Raw genomic sequence first — 1,343 nt, 5'->3', positions numbered from 1 at the left:
GTATACCGGACCGTACCCAGGGTACGTTCCGGCAGTACCCTGGGGGACATAGACCCTATGAGCTCTATTAGGAGTGTTCCAAACTTTGATATCATTAACGATTAATGATTGATAATCGAATTAATCCTAACCCTAACCCTAACCATTAATGACATTAAAGTTGGGAACACTCCTAAATGGAGTATCACTATCACCCTTCATCTTTACACGTTCTCTTAGTCTTACAATAAATAATGATATGTAATCTGAAGAGTAGGGGATAAAAACAAACAATGTAAAAGTCCACGAGCATGTACACATGTTAATCAGGAGCTAATAATGACAAACTTGTCATTATTACTATTAGCTCCAGATGTTAATGTATGTGTGTATGACTATGAGTAGCGAGTAGCGCACCAATGACAATGTAAATTGAATAAAATGGGGTACATAAGATCATAATGCTAAGATGGGACATCAAAACATGAACTGTAATGTTCGTGTTTGCAAATTACAAAGAAAGCAGTATTAATAACGTAATACAAAACTGAATTCCCGAATAATACCGCACACAATCATGTGTGTACATTACCTTCTTAAACAGTAACCATGCATTTTAAACGCGGAAACAACAGATGACTTCAATTTACTTGCCATGTTCCTCGCTGATAAATTTCGCGGGTTATGACAACGTGCTGCCACCTTTCGGGAAAATTACAGCATAGATTTTTTTTTAGATTTTTTTTAGATTTTAAAATTTATTTACGCTTTCAAGTATATTACATTTTTACATATATCACAACAAGTTTTTTTTAAATAAGTACAGCATATTATTGCAATAGTCCCAAAAAATAGGCAATTAACAAAAATAGGCCATAAAAACTATATAATAATATATATTAGGGTTAATATATATTAATATAGATTATATATATATATATATATATATATGATAACCTAACTTTACTTTGAATATTGTTATACACATTTCTGCAAAAAAATTATAATTAAAATTACATATATATTATCAGGAGTAAGATAATATATATAATATATATAGCTATATTATCTTACTCCTGATATTATATATATATATATATATATATATATATATATATGTATGTATATATTTGCTTACTATATATCCCGTTTGTCTCGCAATGGGTGGTCCAAAAGATAATAGAAGAACAAACAATGTAAAAGTCCACGAGCATGTACACATGTTAATCAGGAGCTAATAAGATAGTGTTCTTCTATTATCTTTTGGACCACCCATTGCGAGACAAACGGGATATAGTAAGCAAGTTTCATTTCCGCAATGGATAATATTTTTAACCTTATGTATATATTATAATACAATGAGT

General features: G+C 30.2%; 1 protein-coding gene across 1 annotated transcript in view; it reads right to left on the bottom strand.

Moving 5' to 3' along the window:
• The window catches only part of LOC106812514 (DNA polymerase epsilon subunit 2-like), a 10,083-nt gene extending 9,431 nt beyond the window's left edge, over window positions 1–652 (bottom strand). Inside the window, exon 1 of the mRNA XM_014816408.1 lies at window positions 572–652. Within this exon, the coding sequence (XP_014671894.1) occupies window positions 572–636 (65 nt within the window). The 5' untranslated portion in view covers window positions 637–652. The remainder of the gene's footprint in view (window positions 1–571) is intronic.
• Window positions 653–1,343: the final 691 nt, after the last annotated feature.

The sequence above is a fragment of the Priapulus caudatus genome, unplaced genomic scaffold, assembly GCF_000485595.1.
Source record: "Priapulus caudatus unplaced genomic scaffold, Priapulus_caudatus-5.0.1 Scaffold655, whole genome shotgun sequence".
Taxonomy (NCBI): Eukaryota; Metazoa; Priapulida; class Priapulimorpha; order Priapulimorphida; family Priapulidae; genus Priapulus; species Priapulus caudatus.
Note: the sequence above shows the minus strand (reverse complement) of the source record. Positions and strands in the feature narration are given on the sequence as shown.